Genomic DNA, 25,749 nt, shown 5'->3' on the forward strand with positions numbered 1-25,749 from the left:
TAAATTTCATTTCTATATTTCAGAAAACCTACTTGAATACACTTTGAAACAAGAGTACAACAAAATAGAATATACTTCAAATGTTGAATATACAAACTATTATAGTTCAAATCTGAACACTGGTACTTTCCCTCTTAAACTTCAACTAAAAAAAAAAAAAAAGGAAGAAAGAAAACTCCAGGTATTAGTTACCTGACAAAAATCATGCTGAGCTTTAACTTCCAAGTGACAGTAGAACTGAAATGGATATGTCTGCACAGATGCCAGGGCTAAGTGAGTGACAAACAGGCATGTTATAGCAAAAGGCCAGAGCCAACTGTTAATTTGTCCACAATTAAGAAACTGACAGACTTAAACTACCATATAAAATGTTACATGTAAATTCTATAACAATACTGTGCTAGGTACAAGATTTTTAAAATTTTTCTTTTAATAAAAAAGCTTTACACAAACAAGCCATTAGCTTATTTCAATAAAGAAAACCGAAAATTAGTCTAAGGCCTTTGTTTTAAATCAGCTTAAGCTATATGATAAAAACAAAAAAAAAAAACGCACTAGATCTTTTTTGCTAACCTCTTTCTGAAGCTTTTGGATCCATTCTTCAATTCACATTCTAAAATACCTATATTAGCAGTTTTCACATAGCACCAGTTAAGTGAGTTCTGTGTGAACACAGTAATAATTGCTGGTATGCATATAAAATGCATCAAAAATTGCTATATGTAACAACAAGATCACCCATCCCAATCCCTCCCCACTGAAAACTATATAACCTCTTACAGAATGTTAGTGTTCCAAGTCTTAGTGTAACTTGATATTGTAGTGAGTTGCTTGGTCCCTTTCAGTCCTTTTTCTTATTGATGGGTTCAGTTGTTTCCTACTGTAAGAGGCAGTTTTCTGTCAGCATCTCAATATGTAGTTCATTTCCCACTGAAACATGGGATAGGTAATTTATTTCCAGTAAGTCTGATTGTTTTCTTAAATGCACTGAAGATGTTTTAAAGTCTTCTGACTTCTTTCGATGACATCCTTGCAAATACTTATACCAGGACTCTCACTAACATTCTAATGTCCTTGGGAGCGCTGCTGTTTTATTTCTCACATGTTACCAGTCCTTCCGTTTTCATCGTTACAGGAAGGGCAAGAGCTGAAGGCGCACTGACAACCACTACGTGGGTCACTGTCTTATTTCCATCTGCCGGTTTTTCTTCTTGTACCAGCTGCAAAGTTTTCACATCATGTTCCTGCTTTTTCGCCACTGCTTCTGATTTAACCTCTGGCCCTTTGATGACAGCGCTGATAACCCGGGGAGGAGTCTGGCCAGATGCCTGTTGAGGGGGCACCGATAGTCTCATTACAGGGGCCCCATGAGCTATTGAGACAGGGGTAAGTGCTCTCACAGCCAGAGGGGTGCCCACAATGTTAATGCTTCCCGATCCACTCAGATTCGACTTCGTCTGCAGCTGACACTGTGCAAGTTGTGTAGCTGGGATGGTAATAATTTTGGCAGGCTGCATGGTGATTTTGTCTCCATTTTCAGTAGAGGCTGGCATCACAGTAGGGATTGTCTGAATAACTACCTTTGGAGAGGCTGCTGTTGTCGGACTAGTGCTGGTTATTAATGGTGCACCTGCATTAACTGACTGAACTGCCACAGTTGAAATTTTCTGACCCAACGATGTCATTACGACAGGTACTTGCATTGCCACACGAACTGTCCTGGTTGATTAAAAAAAATAAATTTGATTATATGTAACACTAAATTATCAAACAGGTCTCTTTGAGAGAGAGAAAAAGATGAATACAAATCCAACATATATAAAACTAGTGAACCCAATTTTACAGATGTGCCGAAAATCTCTGAAGTTTACAGCATGAAATAACATGAGATGAATATATTTTAAAAACATGAGATGAATATATTTAAACATGAGCTGAATATATTTATATATATATTTAAAAGCCTACATTAAATTCCATCTATAAAATCATAAAAATCAATTCAAGTAAGAAAAGACATCTACTTTAATACGAATATTTTAATTAATACATTTAAAAATACCAAGCACTTTTCAAAGTCTTGACAAAGAGTCAGTTCTTAGAATGCAAATATTAAAAAAGGAACATCCCAGTTGTGCCAAAGAGTTTTCTAAAAACTAAACACATTACCACTACTGGTTTCCCTCACTTACCTTGGGGCTGCTGTTGCTGATACAGATGTGGTAGTAGTGGGAGATCTGGATGAAGCATCATGACCAGGGGGAGTGATGTTCACAACTCTAGCTGCACCCTTCTCTGCTCTGGAGCAGTTTAGAGAAGATGAGTTTTTCCCACCACGAACAGAAGTTGCTGCTTTTAAGAGACTTTCTGCAGACAATGATACTCGTTCTAATGATTTTTCATCAGTAGCTGCTGCTAAATCTTCACTACAGGTTTCACTTTTGTCATCATCTATGACCACTATGTTTTTGGGCATATCCTTGAACTGATATACAAGCCTCTGTCCTTCAACCTTTGCAAGAATACCCCTTTGGTAATAATATCTGTAAGGAAAAAGTATTAAATAAGTCAAGTATATTATGTTTGCCCCCCCACAATCCCCAAACAAAAATACCGTAAAGAGATGCTAACAGAAACATTCACTTACTCTAGGAAGCGGTAAGGTGGGACTCTATTCAAAAGGCCAAGAATGTGAAGTGGCTATGAAATTAGAGCTTGGCACCGTCTGCCCTATAACCCTGAAATCTGTGAATGAGCTAAACGCTCACAGTTTTTATTAAAGGAAGTCATCTAACCTGAATACAGAATGTATTGCTGTCCAGTTGGCCCTCTATATCTATGGGTTCCTCATCCATGGATTTAACCAACCACAGATCGAAAATGCTCAAGGAGAAAAAATTTCCACAAGAGTTCCAAACAGCAAAACTTGGATTTGCCATGTGATAGCAACTACTTAGATTGCATTTACACTGTGTTAGGTATTGTATCATCTATAGATGATGTAAAGTATATGGGGGATATAAGTGGGTTACAAGCAAACACCACCCCACTTTATATGAGGGATTTTGATCATCCGTGAATTTCTGGTATCCAAGGAGGGTTCTGGAGTCACACCCCTCAGATACTACTGAGGAACAACTAGATTTTACAGATACTGGTAAAAATTTAGTTCTGATTTACATATGTTATAAAAGCACCTTGGTGTTATGTGGAAAAATTACCTAAACCATATTTAGTAAAAATGAATTTGTGGCATATGTGAATACTGTCACATAAACTATGTTCATTTACAAATACCCTTAAGCCGTATACATTACAAAGTTATGTAATTGGGTTATGTACACATAAAGTTTATGTATACATAAAGTTATGTATTTGGGTTCCTCAAACTGACAAAACTTACAATGGATTTACTGTGATATGAAAATTTTAACAAATTTGCAGAAACTAAAAAACAAATTCACAGTTTGGAAACTGTACAATGTTTGGGTTTAATTTTCTTAAAGGCACACATTTTCCACAAATGGATTTTCCAATAGTGTTCAAATTGTAGCCATCGAGACTAAACTTCTCTCTTCATCTGCCTCCAGATCCAAGAATTTCCTCTAGAAAATCCGCCCAAATTAAAAGCTATAATAAGTAAGAGATTTTAAGAGCTTCTCTTTAAATATCAGTTTTCCCAGGTGGCTTAGTGGTAAAGAATTCACCTTACAGGAGACACAGGAGACCTGGGTTCAATCCCTGGGTCAGAAAGATCCCCTGGAGGAAGAAATGGCAACCTAATCCAGTATTCTTGCCTGGAGAATTCCATGGACAGAGGAGCCTGGCAGGCTACAGTTCATGGGGTTGTAAAGCGTTAAGACACAACTGAGCACTCTCACACAAAGTATTAACAGACAGTATTAAGAAATACATAAGTTTTCTTTGAAAACTCTTGTGTTCTTACCTCAAAGCTCGTCCCATAGTTTCATAGTTCATGTCTGGCTTGTTCTTATGTTTTCCCCAAAGCTTAGAGACAGCCTTTGAATCCACAAGCTTGAATATGCCCTTTTCTCTCTGAGTCCACTTAATATACCGAGGACAAGTATTTTTATCTTGAAGTAGATCTAAAAGAAACTCCCACAGATAGGTTGTGTTTCCTTTGAAAAAAATTATAGATACTGATTAAAAATTCATCAACATAACTAAAAGCAAGTAGTTACTTACGCTGAATAAAAAAATCAACTTACTACTGGTAAAGAACAAATGTACTAAGAGTCTGCCATTAAATACTTGACTATGTTATCAATCATTTGTACAGTGTCAAACTGTGTTGTCTAGTGAATAACAATTCAAGAAATAAATAACAGTTTTGACACAATATAAGCTATATCATAATGCCATGCAGTTTTATTTCAAATCAATGACAGAAAATAATGTCTGGGATCTCGGAAGTGAAAATAAAGTGGACTGGTAAGACATTAAGTCTTGGAAGATGGCTAAGATTTGCATAGCAGAAGGAAAGGAAGGAATGTGGGTAGGCAAAATAAGGAACTTAGTCCCAAAGAGAAGAGAGCATCACTCTTCTTTTTTTGGAAGGGTGGGGAGGAGTAGTGGGCAGTGTTATGAGAAGGCTGCTATGGGCTGCAGTTTTTCTTTATTCCCTCCATAAGCCTCTAGGTATGGAGGTTCTTAAACTGATGAGAGAACAGAAGAGAGTCCTGAGAAGATTAGAATACATATGCCACCACTGAGCCACTGGGTCATCTCTAGGCTCCTGCTCATTAACCCTTTACTATCCTCAAAAATTCAGATTTTGGGGTGGGGAGGCTTCCACTATTCAATCTAAACACTGATGCTCTTCCTCTAGCATTTCATTTTCATCCTGTAATTTCTCCAAAAATTCAATAAATCCATTAACCCATAGTTGAGCCCTGTGTGCATTCTCTTGACCTAAAAAGATTAATCTTCAACTTTACAATGTTATTACATTTGTATCTCCGAAGACCTATTACATCAGTATCAATACCTAAAAACTCTCAGTGTTAAATCACAACTTTCAACTACATCAGTCTCAACTGAATCAAGAGGTGTAGTGTAGTTGGGAATTTTTATTCTGTTTATGACCTGGAGATTATAAGAATTCATTCTAGAAGAAATTTTTGTACAAGAGACAATGCCTTGTACATAGTAGAGATCTGAATGCTCCTGTGTCTAATGAATTAGTTATAGTTAGACCCATTGACATTCTTCAGATTATCTTTAACTGCTTCACTCCAGTTACCATCCCTAAGTTAAAATGAACAATTCCATTTCTGGTTTTAAGGAAAACAGAATTCAGAACAGGAAGCCTTTTTTATCAGACAAGGTAGTTCATAGAGTCTATGCAGACATCATAATTTTGCAGAAGATGAAGCGCTGACTGGATTTTTTTAATCCAGGTGTGACTGTAATGACTTTAATCTTCACACAGCAACATAATGCCTCAGGTTTAAGAATAAAAAACTGAAATTTTAATGAAAGATGATTTTGACTGGTAAAAATAGGTTACCACAAAATTTTTTTCCAGTGTTAAACATAAGGTCTTTCAATATAAGAGATACCATTAATGATGGGAGTAATTTTAAAAACAGTAATAACTGTATATTTACAGTTCAAATTTCTAACACTTACTACTAGTAAAGTTTTAAGGTTTTCAATACAAATTAAAAGATAAAACCTAAGATGTTAGGACTGTGAAATTTTTTTCAACCAAAGACAGAGAAGAAAATAAAACTATCCTAAACTTGTCCCAAACTGAACAACAGTTCCTAAGTAAATGAAGGTTTACGTAACTGGATTTTTAAAAATCTAACCAAATTTCTTGGTAGATTTACTGACTTAATTTTTTTTTATTAAAGACTTAATCCAACAAATTAAGAGAACAGAGACTGTAGAAGGCTTATTGCTATTTTTGCCTTTAATGAGAATATACAAATTCAATATACACATCAATTTTTAAAAAATACATCAAAGTTTTGTTTAGACATCCTTACTGACATGACTGAAATTTGTTGGTTGGAAAAGTAAATTCACTTTGCTTCTATCAGTTAAGAAAAGTATGTATCAGAAAGGAAGTCTTTGTTTTGTAAACCTTTTCAAACGTAAGTGACTCCACTTGACTCTCCATGAGGATGGGTGTCAATATACACACACCATTCAAAACAACACAGGTGTGCACCAGCCCTTTTCCAAACCCAAACGCTGGCCCGGCCCCAACTCCACTCCTGCAGCTTCTATATGCCTACAGAGCCTCAATGGGTAAGGACCAGGCAGAGAGAAGCTTGAAAAAGCTCCCCATGTGACGTGCATACACCCCTGATTAAGAATTACAATCCAAGTCAGTGCTACAGTGCATGTGCATGTACTAGAAGTAATTTTCCTACAAATGTACTTGAGTGGGGGGAAAAAAAAATCCATCTCACCTACAAAACAGCCCTCCCCAAATTACCTTTTCCTTCTCTGGGTTTCTTCTTTATACCTAAGTCAGGAGACCCATTGGAAATAGGCGACTGCTGGGTCTTTGGTTTACGGCCAACTGAAAAAAGAAGATATTGAAACCATACATGGAAAACAGGAAAAATAACAGAAACATGATAGCAGGCTTTTTGATAACACATTATTTATGAAACTAGACACTAATTTATGGATTAATATACTGTGTATATAAAAGCTGCTTTTAAAAGGAATATTAAAAGCACTTCTACAATATAAATTACAGCAGTTCAGTTCAGTCGCTGTCGTGTCCGACTCTTTGCGACCCCTCTTTGCATTAATTGATAGGAAAATCAATGTATATGGCAAGTCAGGTACTACTAACCTATTATTTACATGGTCACAGCCTCAATCTGCTAACCTTTTCCAATAATGTAGCAATGGAAACAAATTCTAGTATAAACTTTTGTTTTCTGTTCTACAGAATTGTTAGAAAAAGCTTTACCTACCTATTGCAGAAGATCTGATAATCTGCGAAGCCCTTTGAGCTCAAATGAGGAAAAGTAAAAAATATTATTTTAAACACTCTCTACTGCTCTGAGCCAATCAATTCACCAGAATTTAAGCATAAATTTCCCCACCTCAACGTGCAGGTATAAGGATAAAAAAAAAAAAAAAAAAAACCTTCCAAGTAATTGCTTCATATGTCTAAGAAATGTTTGTGCCCTTTCATTTCTCCTCACTCACTTCTGCCCTAAGTCGCACTCAGACAGTCCAATATCCACAATGAACAGAAAAGCAAGAGCTACACTTCTCTACAGTAAGGAAAGCATATTTCTGAAATGTGTTGTGTTCAGCCCTCAGCATTGAAGATGAATGCTGGCAGGTGAGCCAAGTCTCAAGAAAGAGACCGGGACTATTAAGTATAATATTACTGATTTGGTGATGGTCATACACCTGGGATTTCTGATGTCTCTACTCTTCATTAACAACGATTATCTACAGCTAAATTAAAATGCCCTAATTTATATTTAAAAAAAGCATAGCTATTATATTCTAGAATTTTATTATGGTAATTCTAATCAATAGGAAGTATGTTTTGGCAAAAATTAAAACAAAGTTCACCAGTCTCCTAATTAAAAATAGAGCTTAATTTCTCAATTTAAATAATATTTATATATACAAAGCAGTCAATAGCAAGACCAACATCTTCTTTGTCTCCTAAATTCAAGCACAAAAGCCGAACTCTTTAATGGATAGGTTAGTCCCCAAAGGCTTATTTTCTTATAAAGCAGCATGTCCCAAATCATGTTACTTGACAGATAGGTTATTCATCAGTAGGAAAAGGGTTCTACAGTCAAATTAACTTTCAGAACTGCACATAATCATCTCTTGGAGACTTATAATGCACATTAGTATATTAAAAGCTCTGGAAATAAAAATAAGGCCCTACTATTAAAAACAACCTACCTAACTTTATATGTCCCAAATGTACTTAACCACAAATGAATAATTTGTGGTGTTATTATGTAATTTTTAAATTGTCATATCATTAAGACCACCTATTTTCAAATACGTAAGATTAGTATTAAATTGGCAAATTATTTTCTGGTTTATACCATACCACCATGTACGCAGATCAACCTATTTATCTAGAGATCTTGGTTCCCTAAATACTCCCAGCTTTTCAGTCTTTTTCCTCTTCATTTAAATCTAAAATTTTCTTAGGTATTTTGGAACAGTTTGCATAAGATACAACCAGTCAAAGGCTACAGTGGGCAGTGGGTAAACAGGGTTTTATTTACATGTATGTCTTTTGTTTAAACATTTACAGTGGAAAGTAATTCTTCCTTCTAAATTCTCTCATCCATGCCTTTCTCAAATATATATATAATCTATATTATAAGAGGGAAGGCAACCTGTGTTATTCTTTGTTGTATTCCTCAAAGCAATGAGGCACACACCTGTGAACATCACAGCAATCTGAAATACCGCTACCTAAATGATTAGATAATACCATTATTTCTAACACAACTGTTCCCCTTATTTTTTGCCTTTGATTTTTTCCCCCCAACTGTAGAATGTGCAGAAAGAGGCAGAGAAGAAAGTGGAATTAGGTGAGTACCCATTTACACAGAATTTCACTTCTTTCAAGTTTTAACTTTGATTCGAAAAGAAAAAAAGAACCCACTCAAGATGCTAGAGATGGACTGGAGCATTGTGTGCCATCCCACCACCACCCCCAATCCCCAGGATCAGATGAACACAGGTTTCAGCAGGAGTCAAAGAGTAAGTGGAAATGGTCTTTACCCAATGGTGAGTTTAGTCCCCTCAGAATTCCCTAGAGGCAATCTTGGTGTTTTAAGGCCAAAGCTAGTGGGGAAGAAAATTGGGCCTTTTATTTTAATGCCCACAAAAGAGTAGGAAGATAAGGTTATGAAAAACAGAGTCAAGAATACTTTTCTTTCAAGTAACCGAGTACCTAAAAGGATCAGAAAGTAGAAAAATGTGCAGTGAATCCCTGTTCTTCCTTCTGTGTTGTTCAGTCGCTCAGTCATGTCCGACCCTTTGCGACCCCATGGACCCCTGCTGTGTATCAAGCTCTTACTATAATCTCATTTTTGGGCTACTACTTTTAGGGCTCAAATATTAACTCCTTTAAACACTATGAACATGTTAAAAGACACAATTAACAATCTCAATTTTTTGAGAATATCTAATCAGTATAACATCAATCATAAATATAGCATGTATTTCCCATGTCCCTTGATGGAGAAAAAAGATACTAGAAAAAATTTCACCCAATTTCCCAGAAATTTATAAATACACCCTACCTTTTTTCTTTTTCATTGGTTCATGGCTATCCGGTGATGTCGGAATAGGAGAGGCATCCATTGGTTCAGATTCTTCAGTTGACACCTCCACTACAGTTTCTGTAATGACATCTGGCCTCATAGCAGCATGGATAAATTCTGGAGTTGATACACAAGGAGGGACAAACACTTCCACTATAAAAAAAAGTTGAAAAATTAAAATTTCCCACCCCCATTAATGCCTCTTAGCATGGACAATTCAATTTTTGGTAAGGTGAGGTTATTAAGAATTCATCAAAGCAGGGGAAGAACTTGAGGTTAATTTGTTGAATATACAATACGATCTAAAGTATGTAAGTAAATAAATGCAAAGAAACTCGACCTGGAGGATATGTTAATCTTCTGGGTAAAGGGGGAGATCATGAGTAGTCAACCCCCTTGCTTCACACTTTAGGTATTTTCAAGTTCATTGTAGAAGACTTTGTATCATTTTGACAATTGGGAAAACAGTTGAGAATAAAACAGTATAACAGTGAGTTAATAATTATTTTCCTTCTACTTACTCATCATTATTCTCTAACAAGGTAAAACACACACCTGGTATAACATTAAAATGATAAAAGCATATTCAGTGGAAGTAAGCACTTATGGTTCTCTCTCTCTTTTTTTAAAAATAACTTTTGGCCACACCCTGAGGCATATGGGATCTTAAGTTTGCCCACCAGGATCAAACCTGCACCTTCTGCACTGGAAGGCCGAGTCTTAACCACTGGACCGGCAAGGAAGTTCCTACAGTTCATTTTAAATATGAAAAAAAACCTGCTCATTATAGCCAAATGAGTATCATCTTTCAATGTTTTTCATTATAGCCAAATGAGTATCATCTTTCAATATTTTATTTAACGGAACAGTCCCTAATACTTTGGGTCACTGAAATAGTGCATACATATTTTTAGTATTCTATTACGTATAATAATGTTGCTCTGGCTTCCTTTCAATGTGCCTGAATAACTAGGATATGACATTTCCATCTCAATTAATACATACTACCATAGATTAATACACTGACCAATATGCACTAATTTTCTTCTCATATCCCTGAATAACACACGGGATTACTACTCTAATTAAGAAGTGCAGTTGATCTTAGTATTTAGTGTAAATCCCTAAAAGAAGGGTCTTACTGTATTAAATCAAATTAACATTTGGACATTAAAATTAGGGACAAACAGATTCTCAAAGGCAATCTGTAAAAACAGACCAAAACCAATGGAAAGCCTGAAGCCTGAAGGGAGTGTGAAGAGAGGTGGACACTATCCTCTCTCTTCCAGGGAATGGTCCCGGAGCTGCTGCCCCTTATCACTGAAGGAAGGACTCACAGTGGGCATGGGTGGCAAGAGCTCCCATCGGCCATTCTCCAGCCATGCTCTTAGGGTCTCTCATGTACCCAGAGTTAAGGAAATGAGACAAAATAGTAGAAACAGCAATTTGACATTTATCTGTCTACAGTGGGCACCTTCTGTATCAATTATTTTGAAAATTAAGTATTTAAAGCATTTAAGACTTGGGAACATTGACAGGTAAAAAGACCAGTTACTGCTGTCACAGGTATTTATGTATAACAGACTTTGAGAACAACAATTCCCTTGGACTAAAAAAAAAATTTTTATTCTAGATACATGAAATGATATGATATCTTTAATATAATAAAGAACAGTTCACATACCAGGACTTCTTGACTCTCTCAAGCAGGTAGGAGATTCCATATGAAGCAGGGCTTCAGCAGCTTCAATTGTCTTATCTGTACAGTGTGCATTACTGCTATGAACTGATGCTTCCACTGGAGAGAAAGTAAGGTCCACTCAATAAAAATGCATTGAACACATTACTGAACTAAATGCTCACGTTTAGTTCATAACTCAAAATAAGCCATTAATACATATTAGTCTCACAAATTACAGAAATAATTTAAAAACTAAAACAACAAACCTGCCACTTATAAAATGAATGTTGATTATAAAGCAACTATTGAGATTAATTAGAAATTTCTGAATCTTATCCAAAGGAAAACAAAGACAGACTCTTGAAATTTGAACTCTGTATCAATTTTAGGTCAAAACTAACTTGGGATGGGGGGGAAGGATAGTTGTAGATTAACAATCCTATGAAGTCTATTGTAATTTTAACATACTGCTACTAAAATCGGGGGTTAACACCCAGCAGAATCAGTCAGAAACTCATATTTCTAAATTACTTTAATGAATTAGTTCAATTCTTACAAACCCTCCTGGTGAGTGCACCGGAGAACTTAGAAATTTTCTTCACAATTATCTGCTTTCTTTTCAAGATTTCACTGGCCTTTGCTGGGTTTCACCCAAGAAATTTAGAAAGGCAAAAAAAAGAGAGACAGTGTTCCTATTCCCCCCCTTCATGAAGCCTTTTCTAATTCTACCACCTTTTGTAACTCCTCTAATACTTACTTTATGCTTTGCTGATTAAATTATTTGTGAAAAAGCTTTGGTTCTAGTCTCTACCACTTATTTCTGTAACCTAAGGCCAGTAATTTAAATCCTTGTATGGCCCAGTTTCCTCTTTCACTAAACAGTAATATTACTTACCTCATACAGTTTTGAGAATTAAATGCAGTTTTCCTGAAGAATTTAATAAATGGTGATAATTTCTTATCACTTCTATGTGATTATAAGCTCCATGAGGTCACGGAGGGCTAGCTCCCTGCCCACCCCCCCTTTTTAGCCACACGGCATGGCATGCAGGATCTCAGTTCCCAGACCAGGGATCAAACCCATGCCCCCTGCAGTTGAAGTGTGGAGCCTTAACCACTGACTGCCAAGGAAGTCCAAGGGAGGCCTGTCTTAGTCATCTTCATATCTGTTATAGACCCTAACATAGATTCTTCATATAGTAGGTATATAAGTATTTCTTTTATTTATTAAAGTTAAGGACAACTGACAGACCTTACAGAAAAGTAGCAATCCAAGCATAAACTCATTATCCTAATGATATATTAATTTCACATCCTGATTTGAAATATTGAAATTCTACTTTTTAAGAGGTTCTGAAACACGAATATGTTTAACAGTTTCTAATTTGATACATCTTTCTCAAGATGTCCTCTCAAGGACTAAAAGAAATATACAAATTTCATAAAACCATTATAAATTCACAAGTTCTACACACTAAAGATACAAATCTTTTAAAATCATTTCTAGTAAACTTTTAATTGAAAAAGATTTTTTCACTTAGTTTCAAAATTCACCAAGGGCTAAGGCCTCCACCTTAAACACCAGTCATTTGGAGAGCATTTATAAAAAATCCACTGACTGCTTTACCACCTGTTGCACATCATCCACACTCTCAACCAAGGTACTGAGTCTCTCCAGTTGCTCTTTCCATTTATGGAAATCTGCTCAAAGCTAAACGGTTCCAGAGAGGCAGCCAAACCTCTAAGTAAATCTATCTTTAGGTGACCCTGCTTACTCTTATCTGCAGCCTCACTGAAGCAGAGGATTCAATCAGTCCTTCTAGCTCAACTTTAAGAAACTTACCATTAGTAAGTATAAAATGTATTACCATTCTCAAGAATATTTTTTTTCAAATTACCTCCCTACAATACTCATGTGCACTAAAGAACCTTAGGAAGAAGCAGTTTCAGGGTTTTAAAGTTTATTCTAAGAACTTCATTCTCTTTAAAGTCTGCTTGTGTTGCAATTTAACTGTTGTCTGAGGTGCTATTAATAAACTACTCTGGGTAAACTAATTCCTTATGTAATTGTATTAAGACACACCCTAAAACTCTACCATATTAAAGTTAGAGCTCTGAGTATTTCATAATAATACAGCAATAGAATCTTACCAGATATTTTAATGTTTTAAGTTATAAACAAAATTTCCCAACAGTTACATATTATACTGCCCCAAATTCCTACATAGCTTGAGGTATATATTTTTTTTTTTGAGGTATATTTTCAAAACCATGATTTCATGTTAGTTATGTCAGTGAAAATTTCCTAGCTCTTATTTCCAACCTCAACCTCCCCTTTTTCCCTAAGTTCAAAATATTATTTCCCTAAAATATTGTACATGTACATAGTAAAACAAACAGAAAACATACAAATTTAAGAAAAAGATTATTAACTCATTTATAAATTTAGGATGAGAATATTAAACATGCATAAATTCTCTATAAACTAATGATAGGATCTTATACTCTATGTACAGTCAATAAATGGTTGTTCAGGGTCTACCATGTGCTACAAACCTGAGACACAAGTGTGGAAGGCTCTCTGGCCTCATGAAGCTTATACAAATAGTTCAGAAAGTGTTGAAAAGACAAACAGGAGTAAAATATTTCAAAACAAAGATGCAAAATAATTTGACAGTTTCCATGAATACTTAATCCATTTTGTTAAAAGGGAACACTATCTCCTTTTTCTCTTCTTTTGTTGACCTAAGTCAATAAGTATTTTTGGGAACAGAAATTTAAGAAATATTTTTCCTATGCAAGTTTCTGTAATAATTGAAAACTTTTCAATACTATTTTATTCTTATCAGTAATTCAAATACAATTTGAATTCAATACAAATACAACTAAATAATAATTCAAATACAACTAAAATTCTGCACAGTTCTTAAGGTAAATAAGACAGTGTTGTGCCATCAAAGTTAGCAAACTTAGAAGTGGCAGTTGAGAATTATCATCTCTTACTTAAAACTTGATTTACTGGTGTTTTTCTAGGCCTATGTATTAAATTTATGGGAGTTTAAAAAAAAAACTCATTTAAAAAATAGAAACAATGAAGCAAAAAGTTATCTGACAGACACATCATCATCTAGTTACCACTAGTAGTTAGGTCTCTGGTCAATATTCCTTGAAAAACTAAATGTATCAAATAAATTTCAAAACTATTTTAATCAGTGTCAAAAATTAAATTTGCTTATGCCCTCCTTTACTACTGGTAAGAATCTGTTCCATTTCTAGCTTTCTAATCAACTGGTGTTTGTATGGTAGACGATTCCAGACTCACTCAACAGCTGTTACTAAATACCAAACTTGGTAATTAAGTCTGACAAGAGATGTACCTCTCAGCTCTGCAGAAGAGAATGCTGGCAATAGACCTAGCTCATAATAATGTTTTCAAAAGTCAAAAGTAAAAATTAACAGCAATTTGAGAGCCACAGGAAAAAATTAGAAAACACTTCATTAGGTGATAGTGATATTCCCCTACAAGACCATAAACTAATATTTACAAGGCCATCACTCGGCTACCCCACCTGACTTACCACAGCTTATTCTCTCAAGCCCCAGGACTGTAACACTAACAGATGAGTAAAGAACACAAACGAACACACTGAAGAGGAGGAAAGGTAAAGGCCTCTCATCTTTACCTGTGCCCTTTGACTTTCTACAGCTTCATTATAAGGTTAAGAACGGAAAGAGAATAAAATAATTTTCTAAAGTAGAGCTGTCTGATAACAAGAGCCACATGTAATTTTTAAATGTCCAGCAACCACATTGAGAAAAGTTAGTGGAAGCTGAAATCAGTGCCTTTCATTTAACCCAGTATATTCAAAAACATTGCCATTTCAACATGTAAAAGAAATGTACATGGTAAAGAAGTTTTCTACTGTTTCAGTTTTTATGTTTTAATAAAATTTAAAATTTGGTTTATCCATTACATTTCCAATACTCAATCACCACATAAGGCTAGTCGCTATGGCACTGAAAAGTGTAGACTAATTAAACTATAGTACAGCTATTTGCAAACTTCTTTGGTCAAAGAATCTTTTTACACTCAGAGGACCACAAAGAAGATTTTGCTTATATAAGTCTCATGTTTAGATATTTATCCTATTTGAAATTAAAACTAAAGCAACTTTTAATATTTTTTATAAAAAGTAACTTTTTCTTAAAAACAAAAATTTAAAGAGTAGCTTTAGTTCACATTTCTGCAAATCTTTTTAGTACACAGTAGAATACATCGGGGCTGTCATACTTGGGGCTCTCATACTTGCTTCTTCATTTGATCTGTTACACCCAGCCATGTAGCCTCTAGAAAACTCCTGTGAACATTCATAAAAGTGAAAAGGCACATATCTTAGCGTTATGAAAATAATTTGATTCCACACACTCCCCTGAAAGAGTCTGGGGGGACTCCCAGGAATTTCAGTTTTCAAGAACCGCGAGTGTAATTTAGTATCAAACATAATTAAGAACACCCAAATTCTATCCTCATATTTCTGTAAGTTTTAGCTTCTAAACATAAAATCAATGTGTGGACAAAAAATTATGATTCCATTTCCGTAAGTTTGACAATAGTATTTTGTCAACTTATAAAGTTTGTTGTTTTTTTTAACTTTTCATAAATCAGAAACACTCTCCTGCCTGCCCCTTTCCACCAGTTAAATTTGTCCCTAAAGGAAACTGATGCTGAACTACCTGGAATGACTATTAACATATTGATGACTTACTCTTTCACTCAATTTTTATGAATTTTAGTACTAATGCTGCAATGAATTCTGAAGAGTAATTTCTTAAACACATTTTCAAATAAATTTTTTAAAAAGTAATGTCATTCTTCCAATTTTATTTCAACACAGGCCCTCATTTTTTTCACTGCCTGCTAAACTTTTTTTTCAAAATAATCCTCTTTTCAAGGTTGATACTAGGTATTCCTGTTTATAATAAATCAGATTTAAGTTCAAATTTCATGATGAACTTTGACAAACTAGACAGATTTGTTCTGTCCGGGAAAATACTTAGGCTGCATTTCCAGAAAAATTTCCCCCTTCCCCCTTCCCTTCAATAACTCAGTTAACGAAGAACAATACTTTTGGTTACCCTATTTCTCAAATCTCAAATTCTCCACTTTCCCAATTTTCAATTTCTCAAAAAAAGATGGAAAAAAAAAGTCAAGGAAAGTATGTACTTGATAATAAAGGAGAATATTTTAAACTCAAAGTCTTCAAAAAATGCAGACCACATATACAAACACTTTTGCATAAATATTAAGGAATATTTATTTTTCCTTACAGACTAAAAATGGGTCTAAATTATTAAATAAACTATATCTTGTGTCTTATTCAACATACAGACACAACCTCAAGCTCCAATTTGTTACAAAGATTGGTGACAAAGAAGTTAACCTCCCCATTACATAATGACCTTAGACAAATTCACTCACATGGTGTAAATAAATCCAAGAAAATGAGAACCTTCACTTTCCATTAAATATATTTGAGCTGCCTACAGTTTTAGAGCTTTAAAAGTTAGTAGAGATCACCTAGTCAATCCTGTTCTCTTACAGAAAATGAAGCTTTAAAGAGCAGTTTAGTGACAGCTAGATGAAGATCCTTATCTCCTGACCTCAGGGTCAAGGCTCCTTCTCAAACATCATGTTGCCAGTGAAAGTTTTTAATAAAGTATGTCAAGTCTTTACCGTAAACAAGTATTTTGTATGTTAAAATGAAAGTGATTTTTAATAAACAAGCATATTTACTTCATTCTTCATTCAAACGCCTCTGACAACATAAACAGTGATAACTAAAGCTGAAGTTGACAGCTAAAGTTGACAGTTAAGTCTCCAAAGGAGGAAAATAAAAGCAAAAATATATCCTCTAACATCTTAACATATAATAGTAGTGGTAATTCTAAGTGCTTTGTACCTACTTAGAAACAACAGTTATGCTAACAATATTCAGTTTAAAGCTTATCTCCTCTAAAAGTTTTCCTTACTATCAGTCATTCTATTCTACACTTATAAACCCATATAGCAATCACTGTAATTAAATTTAACATTTATGTATTATATAGATTTTCACCTGTCTCCTCAATTAGACTGTAAACCTTTATGAGGAATAATCCTAACACTTGATGACTTCGCTCAAGGGAATAAAAGTATCATTATGTTCATTTACAAATACAAACCCTTTAAACATGACTCTCCAAACATCACTGGAAACTGGCAGCAATAAAAATTTAGATCCATGATTCTTCATTTTTCAGGTCACGTTTCCTCCCCAACTTTTTCAATGAATAAACCTTAGATAAACTAGCAAACCTGCCTCAAACTTCCTTTTAAGACAGAGTTTATAAAGGAATTTCAGATTACACGAACATAACTGCGGGAATATTTGAAAACAACTGTATTAAAATGTATTTGTCACAGAACACTATTATCACAAAAGAAATTTCAACTGTAAGATTTGTATATACTTGTGAAATGCAGAACTCGAAAGCAGCATTTCACTTAAAAAAAAAATCATCAAAAGATAGAACCTTTGTATTTTTAAAACTGTAGAATGTTTGTATCCACTCCTAGCAAAATATCTACAGATCACATTCGGTTTTGATAATGCCAAAAGCTTATAAAAAGGATCTTCTCTTGGCAAAATTAAGCCCTCTTATCTTCACAGTATTTTTCAAAATTCTAACTGCATGCGCTATCCTAAAGTTCTCATAACCACTAGGAACGCTTCTGAAAAGGTACACGCTCAACATGACTGACTTAATCAAAAGTATTGTTAGTACCAATAATATAAAACCAAACATTCCATCCCTTAATTCATACAGTATTATTAACAGACTGAATGTACATAAAGGGACCAAGTTCTCATTGTACTCTGCCCCCGTTTCACTAATATTTAAGATCTTGCTCTAATCAGAAAATAACTGTCAAATGTGCTTTCATCACTACTCACTGTGATTTTTCTTTGGGACTGTGCAGTGCTACATTTTAAAGATTAAGTTCTGTTAAATATACATTTATGATTTCTCCCAATCGAACTGAAACACAGAGTTTCACCAACCAAACTACTAACTTCACTACCTAAAAACAATGGATGGAAAACAGACGGTAAGACCTTTCACAGCAATGCTCTTCGATGAATATTCCCCATCTTCCAATTCCCATCGATGGCGATATGAAATAGAACCCTGGGAAAGGAACATTTATGCTCACTACAGTAAGTAAATCGTATTCAAGCACTGCTACGCCTATTCAGGACTCTCACTGCGCTGTCTGCTATTAAGTAAAGCTGCTTTTTCTATGTAACTTAAGTCCGTGCCCTTCCGCTGCAGCAGTGGCGCTGCACATCCCCCACCCCCGCGGCCACTTCCGTGTTTACACTCCTCTTCCCTCCAATTCCATGCGTACATTGTCAGCTTCACTCCCGCCCAATCTTCATTGGCCCAGCGCGGGCCCGGAGTCCCGCCCCCAGAAACCAACGTTCTTATTTGGAACAACTCAGCGAGCAGATTGGAACCAGAGGCCTGTCAATCCCGTCCGTTCTGTCCTTTCCGAGGCGCTTCCGCTAAGGTGGGAGGCTTGGGGGGGAGGGGAAAAGGGGGCAATTCCTTGCGGAGACTTCCCTAGGGCCAAGACTCCCTCCCGCCCGCCCCACCTTCACCCACTGTTTACCAAAATAAACGTTCTTCTCTGACGCCCCAACGCTCCGGGGTAGGGGTACAAAACACATTCCATGTCTTTTCCATTCTACCCCCCTAAAAAAAACAACCCACGAGGGAAGGGGCATAAACCTACTTCTCCACTGCCGCCCACTAAACGAGGAAAGGGAGGCGGGCCCTTGAGAGAAACACCACCCCGGGCCGCTCCACGTTATTAAGTGACCCTTTCCAGAACCGTTACTCCTGAGACCGCACAAGGTGGGGATGTGAGGACGAGGGTCAGAGTTGTTTTTTTTTTTTTTTTTTTTGGCGCGTATCGATCTACCGGACATGGCCCGGGGTTGCCTCGTCCATGCGGAAGTCGAGGATTTGTGGACCAAGTCTGAAAGAAGGACGGGGCGGGAGTGGCGAGCGTCCACCCGAGAAGCCCGCCGCCCCCGACCGCGGGCAGTAGCGGCCTCTCGGGTCAGACAGCGTGGCAGGCGCTGCCGGGAGACAACAGCCTCACTCACTTCCTGGTTCCTCAGCAACTGGGGTGAAGCGCACAACTCGTCCGCCCCCGAGTCCCCAACTTAACTGCGGTTCCGTTCCCCGGCACCCGCTGCCAGCGCTCCGCCCGGCAGCTGCCGCCGCTGCTCCACAAACCCACCCTGGAGCGACAGCGCCGGATTCGAGGCAGGTTACTCTCCAAGGTGATCACTTCCTGATTCGTCGCCTCCATTACTTCATTCACTACCCCCCTTTCCCCCGGCCGCCCCAGTGACTGATGGACATGGTCCCCCCTGCACTGACCGCTACAGGGGAGCCACCCCGCCTCCTGTGCACCCCCTCTCCTGCTGCACTGATGCACCGGAGGAAAGTTCCCCTGTCCTTACCAGCCCGGATGAGCAAATCCAGCTGGTTCGTGGGTCCCTCATGCAGAGACGTCGCCATGTTTATCCCGGGGCTGGAGCTGCTGCTTCACATTGACTTACACCGTGAGCAGCGGCGGCAGGGGAGGAGGCGGAACCCGCGGCCGGAGACACACGCCGTGCGGCCGACACACACTCACGCACTCGCACACTCAGACGCCCGGATCCTTGCGCGTCCTCCGACAGGAAGCCGAGGCCGGCCCGCCTCCCGCCGCCGGGCTGAGAAACCCCACCACCTAACGGCAGGGGCGGCGGCGGCGGCGGCGGCCGCCTCGGCTGGCAACGCGATCCTTCCGCCCCGCGCCCAGACAGGAAGTCCCGGACGCCCGCCCCGGAGAGCGGCAGCGGCCCGCAGCCGAGGGGGACACCTGAGGCTGGAAGTCGCCCCGGGAGCCGCGGCTAGGACGAGGCCCCTCGGCAGGAAGAGGCACATTTCACGCTCTGCGGAAGAAAAGTCTGCAGTTGTCCCCACTCAAGAAAAGAGTCATTAATCAAATTTTCATTCTGGAAGAGATCTAATCCTAGTCCTGCAGCTGTAAATAAAGGTAGCTGTTTAACTTGTTTGGCCGTGTCAAAGCTTATGCTACATGTAACCCGTTCACTTGAAAGGCTGCACTTTAAAACAGGAATACCAACTAAAAAAAGTCATACCCGGAAAACATTATAGAAGCTTTCCTTGAACAAAGTAAGGAGCATCCAGTTACTCTCAGGGACCGACTTTGTCCTTTCCCCCTGCAGAAGTGTTAGCACTCTAGATAACTATTTATTAAGGAACAACAGAACATGCCAACCTCTGAGAGATTAGATTATCCTCCCCCAGTTTGCTAGTCATGAAGTTTATGTACCCTCTTATATTTCTATTTGGTTCATTCTGAAACAAACGTATTTCACATCATCTACTTTTAAAGATCTTTTTGATAAAACTAACCTTATTACAAATAACATACACATTAAAATACAGTAGAAGCAGGAGCTAAATTGCCACTTAGTGACTACAAACTTACAACACAAGAAATCAAGCCTATAATATGACTTAGATGAAGCATCATTAAAACACACAAAAAAATGCTTCCTTGGTTTCAGAGTTTCATAATATCAAAAATAAAAAAAAAAACCTGAAACAAAATGTTGCCCTATAGTTTCACAGTGCCTCCCTCCAGAATAAGTGTTCAAAAAGTATTTGCTGAATAAACAAAAGAAAATTTTGTTACTTATTTTGAATAATAAGGTGTAATTTTTATGATCTAGATTGAATGAACTATGCTGATAACTACAGAAGAAACTTTTTCCAATGGTAGTATTAATACAACGTCATTTTACAAATACTTGCCCAACATGTCAGTGCAACTTCAGAGTAGATTACACAGTCCATGACTTTTTTTTTCTTTTCTTCCAAATACTCATTGATTCCCTTGGACCTTTCCCCTAGTCCTGCCCCCATAATCCCCAGACTCCCCAAAAAGAACCTATCTGCCATTTCCAATGTACAACCTTCCCTTAAACCAAACAGTGATTTCTTTCTTGTAGTTAGGTAAACTTGCCACCTATTGGACAAAATTGTATGATTGGTCGCTTTTATTTTTTTTTAATTTCTAGTTAATTTAAAATAAGGATCATCCATTTACCGGGAGTATCATAAACTGAGAATTTCCAGATGAGAGGATGGTAAGGAATACTAAGGAGCTAATTTCTAGCTTTAGACAGAACATTGAAATTGGTAACAAACATGAATTTCCACTCTTATCAATCAATAGATATTAATATGTTTTGAAAGGAAGAGAGTAAAGTAAGCCAAAGGTTTATTTTTTCTGGAGGCAACAGTTGGACTTGGCTCAAAAGGAAACAAAATCTCTTCTCACTGTGGGAGTCACTTTGAAGCCTCATACATAACTTTCATCTTACTATTTGCTTCTTGAGGTATATCTTTTAAGGAAGATAACAGTGTGTGTCTGTGTATTTTACTCTGAGTATATCTTAATTAAGGGGATTCCCTAGTGGCTCAGTAATTATCTGCCTGCCAATGCAGGAGATGTGGGTTCAATCCCTAGGTAGGGAAGATCCCTGGGAGAAGGAAATGGCAACCCATTCCAGTGTTCTTGCCTGGGAAATCCCATGGATAGAGGCGGCTGGTGGGCCACAGTCCATGAGGTCATAAAAGAGTCAGACATGACTCAGCTACTAAACAACAACAGAATCTTAATTATATAGACCCATATCTGCCGTATATTTTAACTTTCAAGGAAACAGAAGCTGTGTCTATTCCTGCATAATGCTTCACAGTTAATATATACACATATATAATATTTATGAAATATTAATAAAAATTATGTAGAAAGGCTAGAAACTATTCCTATATATGTAAAGCTCTTATAGAAACATAATTCCCTAGAGTTTAATGCAATTCTGTTTTGGTCCTATAACTAGGCTTTCAAAAGTCACCAACATAATAGGAATAACAAGCAAGGTGAGACCAAGTTACAAAATAGATGAAAAGTTAAAATCCACTTTACAATTTTAGAAATTATAGCTGCTGGAAACATAAACTGGTACAAACTTTCAAGAAAGCAATGAGTGTCAGATATCAACAGTCTTAAAGAGGTAAATATATACTGATCTAGGAATTTCATTTCCAGGGCCTAGCTTGAGGAAATAATCAAGAAATTCAATGGATCATTTTATTAAAAAACATGTTCAAAGAATTTTTAACAACATGGTAAAATGTTAAAATATAAATGTGGCAGGACTAAGATATAATGCATTTCTTCCATACACTATCACTCAAGCCATGTAGACTGTGAAAATGTGTATATAATGCATATATATATGTATATATATATACACATTCACATACATACATCTGCATTTCTGAAGTCTTCAAGATTAAGCAGGTATTCATAAGCAGAATTTTTAAAATTGAGTAAGAATAGTTAGGTTAGCATGGTAGAAACTTTAGAGCAAATTCATATCCTGCTCATAACATTGCAGAAAGACATCCTCTATATCAAAGTATTGCTATGATCTAATAGGGAAAAAGGTAAGTAATAACTTTTACTGAAATCAAAGCCACCAGAGTAAGTGCTTTACCTTCAGTTTTTTCACTTATTCTGCTTTACATTTCTGTAACAGATATTACCACTGTGCTCATTTTATAGATGAGGAATGTTGAACAAGGTCATGGTGTTCAAGAGAAGCAGAGCCAGGATTTGAACCCAAGAACTCTTAACTCCATAGCCCTTACTCTCAAACACTTCCCCAAGCTCCAAAGTAATAAGGCTTGTTTATCCATTATGATGCATTTAGTACCTATTTTTCTGAAAATTCCTTAACATCCCTTCCTTCAAAAGGTAGAATATAATCTCTCCCTTTGAGTGTAGGCTGAACTTAATGGCTCATTCTAACAAACCGAACAGAGTTGAAGTGATGGTATGTGACTTCAGAAAGTGCTTGATCTCTTGCTTTTGGATCAATCTGAGGAAGCATTTCTGTGGAGAGTCCCATTAGACAAGGAACACTGGCATCCTGCCAACGGTCCTGTGACTGAACTCTCTAGGACACAAACCCTCCAGCCTTAATCAAGCCCTCAGGTGATTCCATCCTCATGAAAGATCCTGAGTTAGGAACCATACAGGTAAGTCAATCCCCAATCCTTAATCTCAAAAACTAGATAATATAATGTTTATTATTTTAAGCTGCTAAATTTGGATGATTTGTTAATCAGCAAAAGATAATAAACACAGAAAAGGAGCAGTTTAAACTCCCAACTTGTCACATTTTACACCTTAAAGAAGGGAAAAGTTTAAAAAATGACCTGTAACTTTCAACTACAGAGTCCTGAGCAGTTCTTTCCATGTCTGTCTTTATAGTCTGAGCATCAATTCTTTCATCCTCCAGCCTCTCCATTTTAAAAATAAGTAAGTCATCAAAACATAATCATTACCATTAAAGTCTAATATGAATGAATGAACGAATGAATGAATGCATGTGTACTCAGTTGTGTCCGACTATTTGTGATGCCATGGACTGTAGCCCACCAGGCTAATCTGCCCATAGAATTTTCCCAGCAAGAATACTGGAGTAGGTTGCCATGTCCTCCTCCAGGGGATCTTCCTCACGGAGGGATCAAACCCACATCTCCTGAAGCTCCAGCATTGGCAAGCAGATTTTTTTTTAAACCACTGAGCTACCTAGGAATTCAGGTCTAATATAACCGAAAATAATTAGATACCCTTGGGTATTTCAATGATTTTATGGTCCTGGAATAACCAAGATGGTAAAAATTCTTTAGAGGTATGTAAACATACAATTGTTTCTTACACCATACAGGTTTTAATGTTTTTAGCTTATTCTGGTTACTTCCTGTATTTTTTCTTTATCTAGAAAAGAGAATCATAAAATGTTATGGTTGAAAAGGTGCCTAGAGACCACATCACCTAGAGATTTTGAAAAAATTAAGGACCTGAACTGAACATCATGATCTCTTTTCCTGACTTCCATGAATCAAATATATTACACTTTAAAACCAAATATGTAACTGTGTGCTCTATCAGATACAAGGGCAACAGGCTTTAAAAAAGTTACAGGTAGGAATTAAATGGAGACATTCTATCCATTTAATGTCATATACATTTAACACCCTATAATTTTGGAGAAGGATAAAAACTTCCTATTTTAGTGATAGTAACTCTGTAACCACCAATGGTAGGGTTATTTGAGAATCGCCAGCTTTATCCAATGCCCTATTTTACACATCAGGAAACTGAAGCCCCAAGAAGTTAAATAATTTAACCAAAGTCACATGGTAGCTTATGATTTTGAGGTTAAAAATTCTACTAAACAATCTTCTATAAAACTAAGAAGCTACAAAATGGATCAAAAGTTAAACCCATTTTACCATTTTATAAATTTATAGATAAAATATATCTATTAGGACAACAAACTGGAATCAAGAGATTTAGGATCATTAAGTAAAGCTCAGTTCATCAATACTGGTAGACAAATACATATAGGTATGCAAGTCTGTAGATTTAGAAAGAGAAAAGATAGACTATCTCATATGTTTTTAAACTACTGTGGTTACTTCTCTGTTTTTAGTTATTTATAATACTGATACATTTTATTTAATATTATAGTTAGGTTTTATAAAATATTATTAAAATGAAGATGTTTGAACCCACATTATATTCACATGTCCATTCATTTATTCAACAAATAATTGACCAGCACTTACTTTGAGCAAGTAAGTATTGTAGGCACTTTGTACAACACTTTCTGTTGTAGTCACCTATTACTACATCTGGTAACACTGAATTAGGTAACAAAAGAAAAAAATTAAGCCTTCTCAATTCACACAGAACCTCTGCCAAGGGTGAAATTCTTAGACAAGTGTGATATACAAAATTGCCTATACATGAAATTAAGACAGTAATGATAGTAAAGTTAGTAAGAAAGTAAGATAGTAATTAAGATAGTATATCCTATATTTACATGTATAAAAGCCTTCATAAGGTATGAATTTTTAATAGGGGGTTCATAAAGGAAAAATTGTTAGCAAAATATTCTGTTAGCAAAAAATAGCATTTTTTTTCTGAAGAAAAGAAAACTATGACTAGTCAGATTCTCAAGGAGGTCTATGATTCCCAAAAGTTATTTTATCATAAATTTTTCTCGGCATATGCATTTATGGACCATAAAAACCTATGATGAGTAAGGATCCAGCATGTACCATTTTTGAAACTGATAATCTAGCTTAGTTTTATTCGTGTTTTCTGCATTTTACTTAAGCTATCCCTGGGCCAAACTCTCTTTGAGCCTGCTGATTCTTCACTTTATGGTTTATACTAAGCAAAAAACTTTCTAATCCTTAGCAGCCACTCCTAGAACAACACATCAACTGATTCTTGTAGCTGGTCTTTTCCAATGGATGTTGGACAAATAATTGTCTTCCAAAAGCATTTATTAAGTACCCTTATGTGTATGACACCATACAAGTGAGTTAAAATGGTTAATGATCTATTTTAAATAACATTTATAACAACTGATTTCAAGGATGTGGGTTCTCTATTATCATTAGGGAATGTATCTTGAATACTCTGGAAACAGTTTTCATTCCTGTGAAAGTACAAGGGCTATGCATGATTCTCGTTTGGCA

At 36.5% G+C, this 25,749-nt stretch overlaps 1 protein-coding gene across 11 annotated transcripts in view; it reads right to left on the reverse strand.

Moving 5' to 3' along the window:
* Positions 1-25,749, reverse strand: part of ELF2 (E74 like ETS transcription factor 2) — a 93,695-nt gene continuing 67,946 nt past the window's right edge. For 3 of the 11 annotated variants that reach the window (XM_061142363.1, XM_061142373.1, XM_061142371.1), the window contains 7 exons: positions 10,993-11,106; positions 9,288-9,461; positions 6,963-7,001; positions 6,470-6,556; positions 3,947-4,139; positions 2,193-2,543; positions 1-1,719 (listed from right to left, as the gene is read on the reverse strand). In XM_061142363.1, the coding sequence (XP_060998346.1) occupies positions 1,092-1,719; positions 2,193-2,543; positions 3,947-4,139; positions 6,470-6,556; positions 6,963-7,001; positions 9,288-9,461; positions 10,993-11,106 (1,586 nt within the window). In that variant the 3' untranslated portion in view covers positions 1-1,091. Of the gene's footprint in view, positions 1,720-2,192; positions 2,544-3,946; positions 4,140-6,469; positions 6,557-6,962; positions 7,002-9,287; positions 9,462-10,992; positions 11,107-19,565; positions 19,774-25,749 lie in introns of those variants that run through there. The other 8 variants (XM_061142364.1, XM_061142374.1, XM_061142367.1 and 5 more) reach the window with 7 other exon arrangements.

The sequence above is a fragment of the Dama dama genome, chromosome 5 (assembly GCF_033118175.1).
Source record: "Dama dama isolate Ldn47 chromosome 5, ASM3311817v1, whole genome shotgun sequence".
In the NCBI taxonomy this organism is placed as follows: Eukaryota; Metazoa; Chordata; class Mammalia; order Artiodactyla; family Cervidae; genus Dama; species Dama dama.